General features: G+C 45.4%; 1 protein-coding gene across 1 annotated transcript in view; it reads left to right on the top strand.

The window, feature by feature from the left end:
• LOC119185398 (glutamate receptor ionotropic, kainate 2-like) overlaps positions 1-16,501 on the top strand; it is a 135,142-nt gene that overhangs the window by 115,366 nt on the left and 3,275 nt on the right. The window contains exons 11-13 of the mRNA XM_075894627.1: positions 7,341-7,867; positions 10,155-10,353; positions 11,141-11,354. Coding sequence (XP_075750742.1) covers positions 7,341-7,867; positions 10,155-10,353; positions 11,141-11,354 — 940 coding nt within the window. The remainder of the gene's footprint in view (positions 1-7,340; positions 7,868-10,154; positions 10,354-11,140; positions 11,355-16,501) is intronic.

Here is a 16,501-nt window from a genome sequence, read left to right as displayed (position 1 = left end):
CTGTGCCTGCGCCGCCGCCTTCTACGACCCCTTGGCAATCGATGATCAGTGCAGCAGCTGTTCAGTACAGCACACCCCCACAACCAAGGAGAGCACCATGCTTGCCAGCTCCTCGCCGTGCCCGGCGCCCTCAGCGTCCGCCTTCTTCGCGACGCCCGGTCTATCCTCATGATATACGGGACAAACCAACCCACTACGCCAGGGAAGACGGTGTTCGATTCATTGACGAACAAACAGAGTTTCGACCTCTCGTGGTTTGCTACTCCTGTGGTGTCCAGGACATATTTCGCGATTTTGCAACCGTCGACGTGTAGCCCCACGGTATGGCTATCCACCACACTTTGCACGGCCTTCCCAAAGACTTCGCGACGACCCGCGAGCAACGTACTATGGCCCACCACAACACTCCACACGATCGTCGGATTGACCGCACGACGACCCTACGGCAACACACCTGCTGCCTCGCGAAGACTACAGGACACGCAGCTTCCGGAACCACCCCCTACATCTGACAGGAGCTTGACGCCTCCACCGCCTCGTGTTCCTCGTTCTCCTTCACCACGGCGTTGCAACACGTCTACTTTGCCACAGGAAAAGTAGCAAGCGCGGCCGATGGAGGTGAGGTCGCCGGAGACGTGCTAATATCAGAAATACCTCCTGTGTTGATGTTCAAGAACAAAGTGCGTGTTTTTGTTGAAGATGTGCCTGTGATGGCTTTGGTGGATATGGGGGCAACTATTTCTGTCATGAGTGCGTGTTTTAAAGAAGCCTTGGGGCGGAAGGTTTTATTTACGTGGAATCAAGCTTCGAAGTTTTGCGGAGTGAGTGGTGAGGCACTGCATCCTGTTGGTGTGTGTCAAGCTGACGTGTTTCTCGGAGGCCGCGTTATCCCAACGGAGTTCGTGATTATTCCGCAGGCGAGATATGATTTTATTTTGGGTATGGACTTTTTGAGGGAGTGTGGTGCGACTGTCGACTGCCGCACAGGGACAATATTCTTGAGTGATCACGTTCCGCCAGCACTCTTGGAAAACCCTGTGGATAGTGAGATGGCATGGTGTGTCTGTGGCGACACTATCATACCACCGTTATCAACCGTTCGTGTACCTGTTGGTTGCCGCGACAGCTATTCCGCCAACTTTGATGCCAACGTAGAACCAGTGTACACCAACTGCATAAAAAAGAACGTGTTGATCCCACATTGGTTTGGTGTCGATCAGACGTAGACGCGCTGGTTTATGGACTGTCTATTGCTCCACAGAACCCGTGTTGTTACCAGGTGGTCTAAAGTTAGCCGTCGTTAGTGGAAAACACGAGGCCTTACTGGTGACAGAGCTTAGAGATGCACCGAAAGAGCAGCGTAGTCACAGTTTTGAAACGGCTCTTCGGTCAATGGTGAATAAGTCGCTGAGCACAAGTGAAAGCCGAACATCGGTCAATGTACTTTCAAAGCACGTTTCAGCATTCGACTTTGCGCAGAAAGACAAAGCGCCCTTGATCCCTGCTTCTCGGACATGTCACACTATCAACACGGGTTTGACCAATCCGATTAAGCAAAAGCCATACCGTGTTTTGCCATACGAGCGGCGGATTAATAATGAGCAGGTGAACGAAATGATTCAAAACGGAATCATTCAAGAGTCTGCAATTCCATGGGCAGCTCCAGTAATTCTCGTTAAAACGAAAGACGGATCCTGGAGATTTTGTATCGATTATCGCCGATTGAATGCTGTAACAAAAAAAGACGTGTAGCCACTTCCACGTATTGATGATGCCATCGAATGTCTACATTCGGCCTCTTACTTTTCCTCTGTGGACTTAAGATCGGGCTACTGGCAAATTCCGATAGATCTTGACGATAAAGAAAAGACAGCCTTTGTAACCCCTGACGGCCTTTGCGAACTCAACGTGATGTGATTTGGACTGTGGACTGTGCAACGCACCGGCAACGTTCGAGCGATTTATGGACACTGTTCTTCGTAGCTTGAAGTGGAGCATTTGCATGTGCTATCTCGACGACGTGGTCATCTTTGGCTGCACCTTCAGCGAACACAATTCACGTCTGGATACCGTGCTGACTTGCATAAGGAACGCTGGCTTTGTTCTTAACTCAAATAAATACCACTTCGGAGACCGACAAATCCTTGTTCTCGGACACGTAGTCGATCAGGATGGCATCCGTCCAGATACTCAGAAGACAGCAGCCGTTAAAACGTTCAGTGCGCCACGCTCTGTTAAGGAGCTCTGCAGTTTTTTGGGGCTTTGCTCCTATTTTCGCCGCTTTATACCTAAATTTGCCAATGTCGCGTATCCGCTGACATGTTTGCTACAGAAGAATAGTCCCTTCTAGTGGACTCCGGAGTGCGACTCCTCTTTTCGTCAACTGAAGTTCCTCCTGACGTCGCGGCCTGTTCTTCAACACTTCAATCCATCAGCTCCAACAGAACTGCACACAGATGCCAGTGGCATAGGAATTGGTGCCGTCCTAGCTCAACGTTATGGTAACCACGAGCACGTGATCACATACGCCAGTCGCTCCTTGAGTAGGCCTGAGCAGAATTACACTGCCACACAACAAGAATGCCTCGCGGTAGTACTTGCGATTCAGCGGTTTTGGTCTTACCTATATGGACGCCCTTTTACAGTCGCCACCGACCACCACTCATTGTGTTGGCTCGTCATCCTTCGGGACCCTTGTGGCCGTCTAGCGCGCCGGGCACATCGGCTCCACAAAATTGGAGCCGATGAGTGGAGCCATAGTCTCGTACAAAAGTGGTCGATGACACGCCGACGCAGATTGCCTTTCGCGCATGCCACTGAGCACTACAGAGTGTGACGCCTATGACCTCGACCACCTCGTAGCTTCTGTGTCACCAAAGTTTCCCGACCTCAGTACTTTCAAAGATGAACAGCAGAAGGACACCAGGCTATCATCGCTCTGTACAGCTCCTATGGCACGCCATTTCTGTGTATGCAACGGACTCCTGTATGAGAAGAACTTGTCCAGCACTGGCGCACGTTTCCTACTGGTACTGCCACAAACCCTTCGGACAGCGATTTTAGGTGCTATGCACAACGATCCTACGTCCGGACATTTAGGTTCTGCGCGGACGCTTTACCGTGCTAAAGAACGCTTTTATTGGCCAGGAATGCGACAGTCAGTCGAGGCGTATGTGGCCAGCAGCACGCAGTGTTAACGCCACAAGCGCCCGTCCACTGCTCCGGCTGGTCTTCTACAACCCTTGCCACCTCCATGCACACCTTTCCAACAAGTTGGCATTGACCTCGTGGGCCCTTTTCCAAAGTTGGCTAAGGGCAATCGCTGGATAATTGTATGCGACAATTACCTCACGCGCTACTGCGAGACGACGGCCATACCAACCGCAACTGCCAGTGACGTCTCTGTGTTCCCGTTGCAGCACGTTATCCTCCGACATGGCCCACCTCAAGTGATCATCAGTGATCGTGGACGACAATTTACGGCTGATATAGTAGAAGAGCTGCTTAGATTGAGTGAGTCCCGGCTTCGTTACTCGTCACCATACCATCCGCAAACAAATGGGCTCACGGACTGCACCAACCGCACAATTGTAAACGTGCTCTCTATGTATGTGGCATCCGACCACAAGAACTGGGATGACGTGCTGCCATTTATAACGTACGCGTTCAACACCGCTAAGCACGAGACAACAGGCTATAGCCCCTTTTTCTTGATGTACGCACGACCGCAACGGCACACACTCGACACAGTTTTGCCATTCTTGGCACACGAGAACCTCTCTGTCACCGAAATCCTTTGCCTTGCAGAAGACGCGCGTCGTATTGCTAGTCTACGCACTTCGGCATCACAAGGGAAATTGAAGGCACGCTACGACGTCTGCCACCGGCCTGGAACTTACCATCCAGGCGACTTAGTGTGGCTCTAGACTCCGTTACGTAGACGTGGGTTATGCCAAAAGTTCTTGGCCACATATGACGGACCGTTTGTTGTTCTCAACAAAATCACTGAAGTGACATAAACAATAGCTCGCCTCACGAGAAGTGATAGAAGAACCGCTAAAACCCAAGCAGTTCATGTCGCTCGACTGAAGTTGTATAGACCAAGGTGAATCAATTACCTCACCCGGCGGGCTTCGTCTTCGAGGGGAGGAATGTTGCACATGCCTGGGAAGAAAATGAAGATGGGCGAACATGCTGGCTACCCCAAGCTGGAAAAAAGAAAGAAGACGACGGCACTGCGATCATCAAAGCCACAAAAGAAAGGAACAAGCAAGCAAGCAAACCTGCTGGCCGCTCCAGCGCTTCTCTTCGCGACCAAAATAAACGGCGCCCTTAAGCCGTATACGTCCTGGTCCTCCTTGTACGTAACAATATATATACATGGCTGCTGACCCGAAAGCCACAGGTTTCATCCTGACTTCGGCGGTCGCATTTACGTCAAGCTAAACTAATGACAGAGACGTGCATGCTGCGCGATGCTAGTGTGGATTACATGCCTCAAGATGGTGGGAATTTTCGAAGCTTTCCACTATGGCATCACTCATAAATTTATCGTGATTTTGGCGTGTAAATCCTGAAACAGTATTTGTATTTTAATATATCCTACATTGATACAGATATGTTAATCTATTTTTCTAATTAGGCTGCTCTATGGCCTTTTCATTTATACAGAATTTGTGGCAATTTCATGAAATATCGCTCTCTTTTCGCAAAAATATAGATGTACCCTTTTTTGGTTCTATATGCCATGTCGAAGCGTGGTCGAAATCCGAGAATGTTTGTATACCACACAATAACTGCACGTTTAGGACTATTGTAAAAATACTTCTACACTCGTTCGCTTCATATGTTCCAGCATTAGCCACAGTGCATTGTCTAATGCCTGCTCACTTAACATACGATGTTAACGTGCTCATCACCTCTGCGTTCTTAGAAGACCAGAAAGAATATTCCTTGATTTGTGTCCATAGCGGATGTAGAGGTCATACATCACATCTGCACCAATGATGCAATGAGCCGATGCCTCGAGACACTTAGTCTACTAACGCGAGACTGTTAATGAGCTCGTGTCACAGAAATTTTGGTTTCGGTGTCGGCGTCTTTGGTTGTGAGCGAAAAATCAGCGTTGTACATCACCCATAATTCTGGAAAGAGGCAAATAAGATAATGAAAGTTTTGAAGCTTGAGTGAGGATCCAACACAGGCTACCTTTCTGGCAAGCAGCTAGTCTGCTACCAAGCCACGTTATTTGCTCGGAAGCTGTGAAAAAAGTTAAAAAGAAATTCACTACAGGAATGTGATGTAGCTAGGAGTATCCTTAACGCGTCATCCATTGGGTTACAGGAGCGCATACTCGCACCAGGCGTCGATATCTGTTATTTATTAACGAGTGGGCAATTCGAACGTCTGCCCATTAAATAGCGCACTGCCATGTCTTAAGGTCAGCATCAGCTATAAAAGCTTCAACAAAGTGTGCAGCTCTGTCAGTTAACATGTGGCCTTAGTGCGTATCCGTATAGGGACCTTTCCTAATTCACAAAATGAGTGAATATAGTTCAGTGGAAGCCGCGCAGATATTTTGCAGCAGGCATTCTGAAATAGTTTGAAACAGCCATTGGCAAGTGAGCCGTCAATCGATTGCTTACGGAACGCACCAAGAATCGAAGGCAGGCTCTGAAGTACTTGAGAAGCAGAAGCGCATGGGGCTCGACTACGCTATAGAGATCTACTCTCGAAGGCGTAGCTTTCTCTTGCAAAACAGGCGTGGTCATCTGCTAACCGGAGCGCCTTACTCTACATTGGTGAGCCAACCTTTTCAAAATTCGACGATGAGTGTGACACACGCAATATGAATGAAATATCAATGGTAAAGCGCCGCTCTGGAGTTATGATAGCGCTTTTCATGCTCACTTGCGAGAACCTTGCTGTACAGAACTGGGAAGGAAATTAAAAGCAACCGCCACAAGAACTTCATTGAATTTTTGTTAGTTTTCAAATAGTGATCAGTGAACTGCACAGCAACAGCTGGTAAGACATGCATAAGCACCTCTGCATGACTTTTAATGAAACATGAACCATCTACGAACTTTCGTCTGTGACCTGCGGAAGTGTTGTCTAATCTTGTGAACTTTCTATGCTTGCGCAAGTCTAGAAATTCAGCCCCATTTCACAACGAGGCTTCGTTGAAAGATGGCGCTCGGTCCCCGTGTGTTGGTCTGCTGGGCCGTTTTTGTTTCCCATAATGGGCTGTACCAACAATGAACCAATATACGATAAAAATACTCAGTCAATCTTCAACACTTCCGGACTCCTTTGGCTTTAGTTTTTCTCTTATCGCGCTGCTCTCGTGAATCTGGGCTATGTCGACTATTTCTGCCGTTTTATGCTAACTAGATACGCACGTCGATCACCAAATATGTACTGAGCGTTGAAGTTTGGTCCTATAGCTAAATCCGAGTTTAAAGACACAGTAACAAGATATTTCTTGTTAATTTTCCTGCTTGCCATATGGCACCTAAAGCATCGTTTTGCATTAACTATTCACTAAGAAAACGTAATTTCTACAGTTTCAGACTTCCGAAAACTCAGCTTACAGGCTGCCGTGGTTTTTTTTAAATATTCTATGTTCCTCTCTTTGCAAGATAATGAAGTTCGAAACCATACAACGCTTACATATGTTTTTTTATTTCAATCTTGTCTAAAGACGTAAGAATACACTATAATTGCCGTGAAATATTCAGGAAGTTCAGTTTTTTATCTTTCCAGGCGCTGTTAGATTGTGTATTTCTAATATGCTTCAATACGATGCCTATACATGAAAAGAACTCTTTCTGCATTTTGCATAATAAGCAAAGCCTATCTACCAATGCCGAATACACCACTGAACAAGAAGCTTCTCGATCTTACATTGACGTGTTTTTTTTTGTACGACGTTTTTTGTGCTTGTGCCGGTAGATGAAAAGAGACTCGTAGCTCGTAGTCGGGGGCACGTTTCCGTTGTTACTAACCGAAAATTCGAAGCTTGAAACCATTGCCGGGTGTACGAACCTATATACTGACAACCTGATTTACACGACAGTCGTTTGGGAATACCAATACATATGAAAAGCCAGCACCGAAATCAATTTTGGGTATGGTCCACTGGCACTAGTTTTTGCTGACCGAGAAGTTAAGCCAGCTTTGCCCTAGTGGTTCCAACTAAGGCGAAAGTGGGTATGCACGCTACATCATTATATTGTTTCAGTTTCCAGTTTTTATCCTTCATTATACTCGTAATTTGTACTTGAGGTATGCGTAAGAAACACGGGCTATAAATGAGCTGCTTATTTTTTTAATCACAGGAGGCTGACTTGGCAATTGGCGACCTGACCATCACCTACGCCCGCGAAGCAGTCATTGATTTCACCATGCCTTTCATGACTCTCGGAGTGGGTCTTCTCTACCGAAAGCCCCAGCATGACCACTCGCTGCTCTTCTTCCTGTCCCCACTGTCCACAGATGTGTGGTTGTGCGTCGCGGCAGCCTACGTAGTGGTCAGCTTGTTGCTCTTCTGCGTGGCTCGCGCGGGAGGGGCCGGCTGGAGAAGCAGCTACGTGTCGACTGGACATTGCTGCTGGTCGTGCCAGGGAAGTCCCATTTGTGGCGGGGCCGGTCGATATGTCGCCCGCAGTGATTGTGGTAGTGCGGGCCTTGATGTCGTAATGGCCGGCCGATCTGGCGAGTTGCGGTCACGTGATGGCGAACGGATATTCAGTGATGAGAGAAAACTCGATGAAGTGAGAACGGCCAAGAGCCAGTTCACTCTCCTAAACAGTCTCTGGTTCACCATGAGTGCAATCATGAGACAAGGCTGCGACACTTCCCCGAGGTAAGAGTTTTTCTCAATATTATAGCACGGGCGGTAAACTTGAGGCACAAAAAAAGTTTTCATATGAGCACACGCTGAGTATATTCTGCAGTATAGTTCGTGGTATGCTTCGTGTAAATGATACCGTCTATGTCATCCTCGTATTGAACAGCCAGTAGCCTACTGTCAAAATTATTGCCCTGATTCAGTGCTTATCGTTCTGTGCAAAGCAGTTGCAGTCGTCGGTGATCCATGTAAAATGCAGAGCGCAAGGCATCGTTTCAAACAGTTCATTGGGTGCTCCAATACGTATTCACAAACAGAAGCAACAAAATGTGTATAAAGTTGTGTGGTTTTAATGCTTAAGCTCAACGGCAATGTATACATTTCAGCTGACTGGCATATCACTGAAATGATTCTTTGCATAAAAAGGGAAGCGACATGTCTTATGGAAAAGTACGAGCCACGAAATCTAAAACTAGAGATGCTTGAGATTTGCCTAAGAGCATAATGCGAAGGCGTAAACTGAACCATATTAAATTTAGAGCAGTAGAAATGGATTCAAATTGAGAAAGTTGTCTGAAGAAACGTAACCCGATAAATGTTTTTTACTGGGTGCTATTTTCACAAAAGTACGTCAGAATGAATTTCAGTCACTGGAGTGATACAGCGCAGCCTAGACTGAGCATGTATAATGATGTTGGCGGCCCATGACAAACTCAAAAGAGAGTGACGACTCAATACACTGGGCATTGCAATGCCCCTTTCACTGCTTCAGACCTGCTAAGGAGACGCGGATTGGAAAATGACCCTCGATGCAGTATCTTACGCCACCACTTTTATACATAAAATTTGCACTTTCTAACGAAAGAACATGCTGCAAACGTTCCATCATCGTTATGGCTATTACGCGCCGAGATTGCCTTTTAAGGAAGATTTCGGCCCGGTGCGTTCGCAGTGATGCGGGCAATGACATGGAACGTGCCCGAAAACAGCAGCATCTACAAAGAACACATTTGTGTTGATATCGTGCTTTGCTTCATAGCGTGCTTACCTCCCCTGCCACTACACGCTACGCGGAGTGCTTATCATGCTACGTCCAGCATGATTTTTGATGTCGGCGCAGCCATATCAAGCACAAGCTTAAGTCGTAACGGTGCAATCACATTAATTAAGCTAAGGTGGCAGCGGTGACTTACAGCAATTGCACATCTGCATTTCACTGTTTCATCAAGAGGACTACAGCATTTTCAGCATTGACTGCCTCCGCAAGTAACCTTATACTTCGCTGCCTATTCGCGATTGTTCGTTCATCATGACAACTTGGTAGTGCAAACAAACCGCGCAAGGGACACAAACTAGCGCAAACTAAAACTTGAGTTGAATCGTAGCAGAAATATGTGCAAGTTAAAAAAACGAGAGAAAAGAAGTCACAAGGGGAAGGAACAGCATCACGTATGGTCATCAGGTGTAGTCGAGGAACGCAAACTCAATATCTAAAAGTGATGAAGAGGGTGAACTGGCACAAATATCAGTGTTCCTCTTCATGAAAGATCCTTTAGCTACCTTCTAGTTCTCGCGTCATGAGAGGTGCATGGAAATTATGGTGCGAAACCACGCTTTGCGCAATGCTCAGACAAATGCAAACTGTAGGTGCAGGCCTTAGCGCGTTGCAATGTTCTCGAAAGCGCATATTCACGCAGCATCCAGCCTGTCCAATATATAGCCTGTTGCAAGACAACAGAATGCAATAAACCGCAATGATTGGGCAGTTACTAAAATTATTGACATAATTGGTTGCGTTTGAGTCCTTTTTCTCGTTTGTTTGCGCTACTAAGATGACTTACCGCGTTTCCAAGATTGCACACAAAGAGCATGCGCACGTCTTTTTTTCAGTGGTTGGTTCATGGTTGCTAACAAACGACTCCCGTTCAGAACCTGTTGAAGGCGTTTCTTGTAAGAAAAGAAGTATTATTGCCGAAGTGATCCTTGCCGTTGGGTAAGCCGGACATGACATATAACAGAACAGTATTGCTGGTGTGTGAACATTTTTCGGTTCCAGAAATATTTAGATTACAATATCGTCCATGTCATTGCGACTGCGGCCAGTTTTCTGAAGAAGAGGTTTATACTCCTATTTTCTATTTAGTTATTTGATTCTTTTAGTTCAGATGACGCTACAAAGGGCGAACGTCAACAGTATTAGGGAAACTCCCATTGGTATGCAGAAAAAATAAAGTGCCCGATTCAGCGATATGAGTTACCCTAACGAAAGAAATATCCCCTAATGAACCACCATATCTTGCAGGTCTGCCTCCACTCAAATTCTCGTTGCTACTTGGTGGCTGTTCTCGTTCGTACTGGTATCGTCATACACCGCCAACCTGGCGTCCTTCTTGTCTCGAGAAAGGCTCCGGTCACCAATAGAAAGCATCGAAGACTTGGCGAAGCAGACCGAGGTTCTGTATGGCTGTGTCCGCTCTGGATCTACACAGGCTTTCTTCAAGGTAGGGTCTCGTCTCTGAACTTTATGCTCAGTGTTTTCAGTTGAAAGCTCATATGCATGAACTTCACAAAAGTTGTTTGTGCCTGAAGATTTTTTTTCGGGTAAAATTAAAAAACAATTATTGCAGAGCTCGTCTTACTTGTTCATGATGAACATAGGGCCACAAAAAGAGAGCACACAAGAAAAACAACGACATATAAACTTTCCATTTCACTCTTGTTTTCTTGGTTTCATAGAGCGGAACTCCGAAATTCTTTGCCAGTAAAATTATCATTAGGCAGCTTTATTATAATTTATTTGTAATATTGGGTTATTGATTAAATATTCCATAAATGTTATGGGAACTACACTTGAAAGCAAAAGTGCCAAACCAACAGGCAGCATCGAAGTAAAAATGCACGTACACTGTTACTATTACGCGCGAAGGACATATTTGTGTTCACAAACCATAATTAGGATATACCTATATTTTCATGCAGTATATGTTAATCTTACATATAAGTCACATACATCTGTGGTTTCATTGTAGGAGCAATTTTTGTTGTCGTGCCACCACGACACGACCACACGCTTCTACAATTGGTGGCCTAGCAATCGGATATTCAGCGTGATTGATATTAAGGAGACTGCGTGGTCCTGATGACTTCATACAGATTGAGCTGCTCGGAATTTCGACGTTTTCGCAAGCACGTCATAAAAATTTGGTCATTGACTGCGCAGCAATTTTTGAGCGTGCTACATTTTGACTGTTTTTGACACACGCATCAAATGGTACGCTTTATGCGCAGGATTCTAAACACGAAACATACGAGAGGATGTGGAATGCCATGAAAGACGACCTGGTATCGTCCAACGCCGAGGGCGTTGAGCGGGTGGAGCTTGGAGGCTACGCCTTTCTGATGGAATCAACCAGCATAGAGTATGTGGCTAAGCGTCGGTGCAAACTCACGCAGCTCAGAGGGCTCCTGGATTCAAAGGGATATGGTATTGCGATGCCACAAGGTATGTGACAAAATTTGTTTTTCGTTTCTCCTGATGTAAAACGTACACGTACATATTACTAAACATTCACTAGAATAATATGTGAAAATAATACGATGAGCTTGAGTTATGGTTGCACTGCTTATTTATGAAGTAACGTCACGCAAAATGGTATACATATGCCTTACTGTCAGGAGGTTAATGAACAGACAAGACTGCGGAAAAAAACTGACCGGTTTCGTCACTACGGCAAAGCAATGAGTACAATAGCAAAACATTTTAATATCACGTGGACACCGACAAGCATCTCGATATACTGAGCACGCCGATACGGCACTAAGAAGGATGGCTGATAACGCATAGGTCTAAGATGGACAAGTGTGATCTAGTTATGCCTTTGTATTTGAGGAATGCGCTGAAAAATGTCTGCAATGCAGAAGACGACACTCTTGGATTTTTCTTCAACATGAAAGTGTTCTATGCCGATTTCCACTAAGACTTCAGTGACTTATTTCCGTCACGGATATGACGTTGTAAGAATAACATCACCACATGAGAAAGAAGCATTCAAGAAGTTTTCAAATTGATCATCAAACCTCTGACTCTTGGGGAAACGGCGAAAACCACCAAGTATTTTACCAACTAAGGTATTGAGGCGTTTTTTGGTTGATTGATTGATTGATTGATTTGTTGGGTTTAACGTCCCAAAACCACTATATGCTTATGAGAGACGCCGTAGTGGAGGGCTCCGGTAATTTCGACCACCTGGGGTTCTTTAACGTGCATCCAAATCTGAGCACACGGGCGTACAACATTTCCGCCTCCATCGGAAATGCAGCCGCCACAGCCGGGATTTGAAACCGCGACCTGCGGGTCAGCAGCCGAATACCTTAGCCACTAGACCACCATGGCGGGGCAAGGTGTTGATACAAAAGCTGGGCTTGGTGTGAACACGACATATGTCTTTCACACATTCTCGTTAACTCCGCGCTTTTTTGTAGGCGAACCTCGGAGGAGCTGCGATGTGAGGGCTTAAAATAAGTAATGGAGCACAACGCAGTTTAAGCATGGCATTCGAGATTGTGCACTGGCGTGCAGTCTTGGAGCCAATGATTAAATCTTCACGTTAGCAGTGAACAACCCTGACCGAAGGAGCATCGGAAAGTCACCGACGTAGTTATGTTTGTTTTTTTCCTTCGCTGGAAATAACCTTATGTATACGTCCTGTACAGGGTGCGGCCACCTGCCTGGCTAATCCCACGTTGAGACTGGGAGGTCAAGCCTCGCTTCTTGTCAGCGCGTAACCTCTCAATGTTGAAGTCGTGCAGCTTTTACACGCATGTTACATGCATGATACGTTCCCCACCACCGACTACTTCATTTGGGATAGCAGTGGTCATTTTAATAAAGCTGCTGCAGTAAGCAATGCAGCAAGGGAACGATGTCGACGGGCGAACGTCGCGCCTAGGTGGAGCGCTACTGAGACCAGCTAGACGTAGAACGCCGGCTCGCGTTCTTGGCTCAAGCTACAAACCTTTGTGTCCCGCGTTGCTGAAGCGCAGTTTGCATGCGTGACCGCTCGCGTAGGTTTCACAAGCGCACAGCTTGCTGTTCCTCTCCATAACGGAAGATATTTGAAGACGTGCATAGAGAATAACAGAGCTTAGTGTGTGCTTGTTAATGTCATCTTTGTGCGCAAATAACGATACGATGTGTTCAGGTATATGTCGAAAAATTCAGCAGAGTCCCCGTACCTGGGAATTAACGTTATGCGAAGCATGCGGAGGGAAGGTGACTGTGTTGCAACTTTTTTATTGAGCGACACGTCATGAAATGACGTCCCGCTGCGGTGGTCTAGTGGCTAAGGCATTCGGCTGCTGACCCGCAGGTCGCGTGATCCAATTCCAGCTGCTACGGCTGCATTTCCAATGGAGGCGGAAATATTGTAGACCCAAAAGCTCAGATTTCGGTGCGTGTTAAAGAACCGCAGGTGGTCGCAATTTCCGGAGCCCTCCACTACGGCGTCTCTCATAATCATATGGGGGTTTTGGGACGTTAAACATAGCATACCATTCAAATATTCATGAAATGACGCTAAATATATGTACAAATGTTGCACACGCAGACATATGTTGAAGAGTTGCAGATGTTCATAGAGCCTGTTGTTTGCACTTTCGCAACGATGCCAACTGGAACATGTGTATTAAAGCAACACACACAACCTGATTTGAAGCGTTCATGCTCGCGAGAATGCTGTGCCTGGACACTGCAACATAAATCGACTTCAGCGCATGGCAACTTACCACAATTGACGTTCACCCAACGTGACGGCTGTATCAAAGAAATACATAAATAATGTTTATAAAATTACGTAGGCAATACTGCAACCACTATTGGCGTTTCACAATCATTAGCGTCTATTCGAAAAGTATTTTCGATACCTGACACTGATACACAAGAACGCAATCTTTGAGATAGTGGTGAGAGAAAAAGAGGAATTGAGAGTATTGCTTCACAATAGATTCGAGGCTCTGAACGGTGTAACTGACGTTAGCGTTTATAAAATGAAGGATAAGCTTACTAGTATTAATAAAAAGTGTGCGAGAGAATTCGGAGGTGCAGCCACTAGACTGAACTTTGGCAAACTATCTGAGGAGACAAAAAATGTCATTAAGAGATGACGAACCACGAAAGCGTAAAATACAACCATCGAATAAAGCTAGTGGAGATTTTGAAGTTATTCAATAGGCGTAAGGCAGCCGACACCAGAAGGTATAACATAGATAGAATCGAGCAGGCTGTAAAAAGTTGCAGAAGCCGAAAAGCTGCGAAGGCTAACATGTGTATGGGCGAAAATTGGATGTATGCATAATAAACAAGTTAAAAAATGTCATACTTAGTATATATAGGATAGTGGGAGTGGTAGAAAAGTTCTACAGAGATCTGTACGGAAGTCAAAACAACCAGAAAGATATCGTAAGAAGCAATATTAACTCAGAGAAATTCGACATCCTACCAGTAACAACAGGGAAAGTACGGAAAACCCTACAAGGAATCAAACTGCCGGTAAGGATAAGGTAACAATAGATCTACTGAAAGATAGCAGAGAAAATTTTCACTGGCCACCTTACAAACGCAGTCTCTATTGACGGGCAGGGTACCAAAATCTTAGAGGAACACCAACATCTTAATGCATAAGAAAGGAGATGTCTTGGGCGTGAAAAATACAGGCTGATGAGCGCACTGTGAACAATAATTCATTGTTTACCAACTATTTACAACAATAATAGGTAATAGACTGAAGGCGGCATTAGACTTCAATCAACCAAATGACCAAGCAGGATTTTGTACAGCTAGACGTTTCCGCAATAGACCACATTTATAGTGCCAACAGCTGATAGATAAATACACGGAATACAACCAACTCCTATACATAGCCTTCACAGATTACAAGAAGGTGTTTGACTCAGTCGAAACATCAGCAGTAATGCAGGAACCATGGATTAGGCACATCGACGAACCTTGCATAAACACACTGAAAGAAATCTACAGAAGAGGTACAGCCACCATAGTTTTCCACAAAAAATGCCACAAAATCTCAATAAAGAAGGATGTAAGACAGGGAGACGCGATCTCTCCAATGCTAGTCACCGCATGTTTACAGGTGGTTTTTCAGGGTCCTACATATACACGAGTTAGAAATAAGACTTAAAGGGAAGTATCGTAGTAACAACCTGTGACTAGCTAATGAAATAGCCTTTATCAGTTACTCAGGGGATTATTTACAGCTCACGATTACGGGATTGGACACGGAAAGTAGAAGAGTAGGTCTGAAAATTAATATGCACAAAACTGAAGCGTTCTGCAATAGTCTTGGCAGAAACGAGCACATTGCGAAAGGAGGAGAGACGCTGGAAATTGTAAATGAATGTCTACTTGGGACAGGAAGTAACCGTTGAGTCAAACCTTGAAAATAAAATAGCTAGAAGAATAAGGAAAGGGTGGATTCCATTCGGCAAGTATTTTCGAATCATGTACGATAATCTACCACTAACCATCAAGAGCTATATTTTTGCCGGTACTTGCCTACGGCGCAGAAACCAGGAGGCTTACAGAGATGGTTCTGCTTGAATTGAGGACGACGCATTGACCGATGGAAATGAAAATGATGGGAGCAACCTTAAGAGACAAAAAGAGAGAAGAGTTGGTCAGGAACCAAGCCGGGTAAAGAATATATTGGTTGAAATTAAGAAGAAATAGACATGGGCCGGGTACGTGCCACGTAGGCAGAATAACCACTGCTCATGAAGGATAACTGGCTGAATTCTGAGTGAAGGCAAGTGCTCGAAAGGGATGCAGAATGTAGGTGGGCTGATGACATTAAAAAGTTCGCAGCTATAGCGTGACAGCCGAAAGCACAAGACCAAGTTTATTGGCGGATCATGGGAGAGTTTTCTGCTCTGCAGTGGACATGCGTAGTTCCGTCTGTCCGTCCATGCTTTCATCCATCTTTTCATCCGTGTCTGTCCGCCCTTGCGTCCGAAGAGCCGGACGGCAGCACGGACAGATGGACGGAAGGGTGCGTGAATGGACGCGCGGATGAACGGACACACGGACAGACGCTTCGTCCCACTCATCATAGTTTACTCCATGTGTATGCTGTGAAAACCACTAACACCACTTAGATTTTCTCCCAACGTTCGGCTTACTATTACAGTGATCGCTCCATATACCATAATTTCGGTATACGGTTTCATTCGCAGATAGAATATGGAGCGATTTCTAGTTGACTTTGAGATTTATTTGAAAATTTTGGGGCACATATTGCGCTTTATTGTTTGCGTTGCTTATTTGCGAAAGCCTCAACTACCTATCGACAGTGTTTTTTGACCTTGGCTAAAAGTGTAGCAGGGTCCCTTAAAATAACCTATATATAAAAGAATATCATTCAGCCTTATTTACTGGCGCCGTGAATGAAGACAATTTGCCGACTTTGATGGGACGACATTGACTAAAGATTGCCGTCCATTTGCACTGTTTGTATGCATGATTGATCATTATGCCACTATTCGGAGACCAGTAGGCTAGAAATGCAATCTGCAGTCGCGTCAAAAATCACATGTGCTTGTGATAATTCAATCGTAAAAAACACGTGTCAAAAACTTCAA

The sequence above is a fragment of the Rhipicephalus microplus genome, chromosome 5, assembly GCF_043290135.1.
Source record: "Rhipicephalus microplus isolate Deutch F79 chromosome 5, USDA_Rmic, whole genome shotgun sequence".
In the NCBI taxonomy this organism is placed as follows: domain Eukaryota; kingdom Metazoa; phylum Arthropoda; class Arachnida; order Ixodida; family Ixodidae; genus Rhipicephalus; species Rhipicephalus microplus.
Note: the sequence above shows the minus strand (reverse complement) of the source record. Positions and strands in the feature narration are given on the sequence as shown.